General features: G+C 39.8%; 2 protein-coding genes across 2 annotated transcripts in view; one reads left to right on the forward strand and one right to left on the reverse strand.

Annotated features, from left to right (window-relative positions):
* The window catches only part of SARC_01266 (hypothetical protein), a 2,575-nt gene extending 1,560 nt beyond the window's left edge, over nt 1-1,015 (forward strand). The window contains exons 5-6 of the mRNA XM_014305012.1: nt 422-552; nt 909-1,015. Coding sequence (XP_014160487.1) covers nt 422-552; nt 909-990 — 213 coding nt within the window. The 3' untranslated portion in view covers nt 991-1,015. The remainder of the gene's footprint in view (nt 1-421; nt 553-908) is intronic.
* A 380-nt stretch (nt 1,016-1,395) lies between these two features.
* On the reverse strand, nt 1,396-1,959 carry SARC_01267 (hypothetical protein; the record flags this gene model as incomplete). The annotated part of the gene is made up of 1 exon (XM_014305013.1): nt 1,396-1,959. The coding sequence occupies one exon, from the start codon at nt 1,957-1,959 to the stop codon at nt 1,396-1,398; it is 564 nt and encodes a 187-aa protein (XP_014160488.1).
* Nucleotides 1,960-1,991: the final 32 nt, after the last annotated feature.

Below are 1,991 nucleotides of genomic sequence, written 5' to 3' on the forward strand. Positions count from 1 at the left end.
TAAATATTTAATATTAAATATAATTATATTATAATTAATATTATATTATAATTATATATTAATATAATATAATATATATATATACTATATATATTTATATATATATATATATATATATATATATATATATATATATATATATATATATATATATATATATATATATATATATATATATATATATATATATATATATATATATATATATATATATATATATATATATATATATATATATATTAAATATATATATATATATATATAAATACTGTTGCTATATTGCTCGAAGTCTGATATTTTATTTATTTATCCGCTTTTGTTAGTTTTAGAGAAATGGGTTGTATGCCCATGAGTTTCTATTGCGTAGTTTGAGAGCACACTTTAACATGCGCGTGCGATTGAAATCTCATCAAATCTGTAGCTCAAATGGTACAGAATGGGTGAGCTGGATCCCCAGGTCAAACAAGTACTGGTAATTGAGGCAGTGCTATTTCTGGTCATCACTTTGGCGTCACTACTGATGTTCTTCACACACGATGATTGCCATGTCTGGTATGTATATTCCTGTAAGGCTTCTCTGTTTGTTGATTACTTTATGCCATGTCCGACTCGGCGTGAATTTCATAATATAGATCGGAAGTCGATCCATAACTAAAGTTTATTTGCGCATTTATCTTGGCACCTGACATGCAGCGTGTTTGCGTCGTTTCCAGTTCGTTCAGTCAATCCGACAGCGCGTGTACCCATTACGCTATGAATAGGCAATCGCAAGCAAGCTCAATTACATTCTGCTCAATCAGCTCGCAATTGTAAACCTGGGAGAACGTTCAGGCTTTGGCGCGTTCAAGCCTGCCAGTCCACCTATTCGTCTATTTATATTATTTCACCAACTCACCCTCTCTCGATAGGCCGGACTGTCGCCTACAGCCAGGATCCGAATGTCTGGACATGCGCACTATGAACTGCGTCCCATGTGCCAGTGCTCGGTAGTGACTTGTGGCGGCTACGCCTTCCAATCGGCGTGTCAGACCAGAGTTGGCGTTTCGCGGTTGTTACCGTTAAACGAGGCTTACGCCAGGAGTCACTGAGCGAGAATATACTCTCGTACATGTGAAGTAGATAAGCATGGCCAGCTTTACAATCAGTGGTGCGGGAGAATCCGGCCAATGTATAGACCAGCCCCGGATCTATCTGGGGCATAGCTAGCAAGCTAAGCTAAGCTAAGCGTAGCTGTAGTGCAGACACACGTCACCTTCTTATTCAGTCTGGCACGTCATTTACACGGCACATTCTCATAGACGCACAATGTATGCCTGGCTTTGAACTGGTGTGGATATGCCTAGCCGTACTAGCGCGTTTGTATAGACACGCAGCACTCAGCACCGCCTGACTTAACTAGATACAGTACGAGGCTAAGGTATCATAAGTCATCCTAGTGTACGTGGCTAAGGTATCATAAGTCATCCCAGTGTACGTGGCTAAGGTATCATAAGTCATCCCAGTGTACGTGGCTAAGGTATCATAAGTCATCCCAGTGTACGTGGCTAAGGTATCATAAGTCATCCCAGTGTACGTGGCTAAGGTATCAAATGTCATCTCAGTGTACGTGGCTAAGGTATCATAAGTCATCCCAGTGTACGTGGCTAAGGTATCATAAGTCATCCCAATGTACGTGACTAAGGTATCATAAGTCATCCCAGTGTACGTGGCTAAGGTATCATAAGTCATCCCAGCGTATGCAGCTAAGGTATCATAAGTCATTACAGTGTACGTGGCTATGGTATCATAGGTCATCCCAGTGTACGTGGCTAAGGTATCATAAGTCATCCCAGTGTACGTGGCTAAGGTATCATAAGTCATCCCAGTGTACGTGGCTAAGGTATCATAAGTCATCCCAATGTACGTGACTAAGGTATCATAAGTCATCCCAGTGTACGTGGCTAAGGTATCATAAGTCATCCCAGCGTATGCAGCTAAGGTATCATAAGTCA

The sequence above is a fragment of the Sphaeroforma arctica genome, assembly GCF_001186125.1.
Source record: "Sphaeroforma arctica JP610 unplaced genomic scaffold supercont1.49, whole genome shotgun sequence".
Taxonomy (NCBI): Eukaryota; class Ichthyosporea; order Ichthyophonida; genus Sphaeroforma; species Sphaeroforma arctica.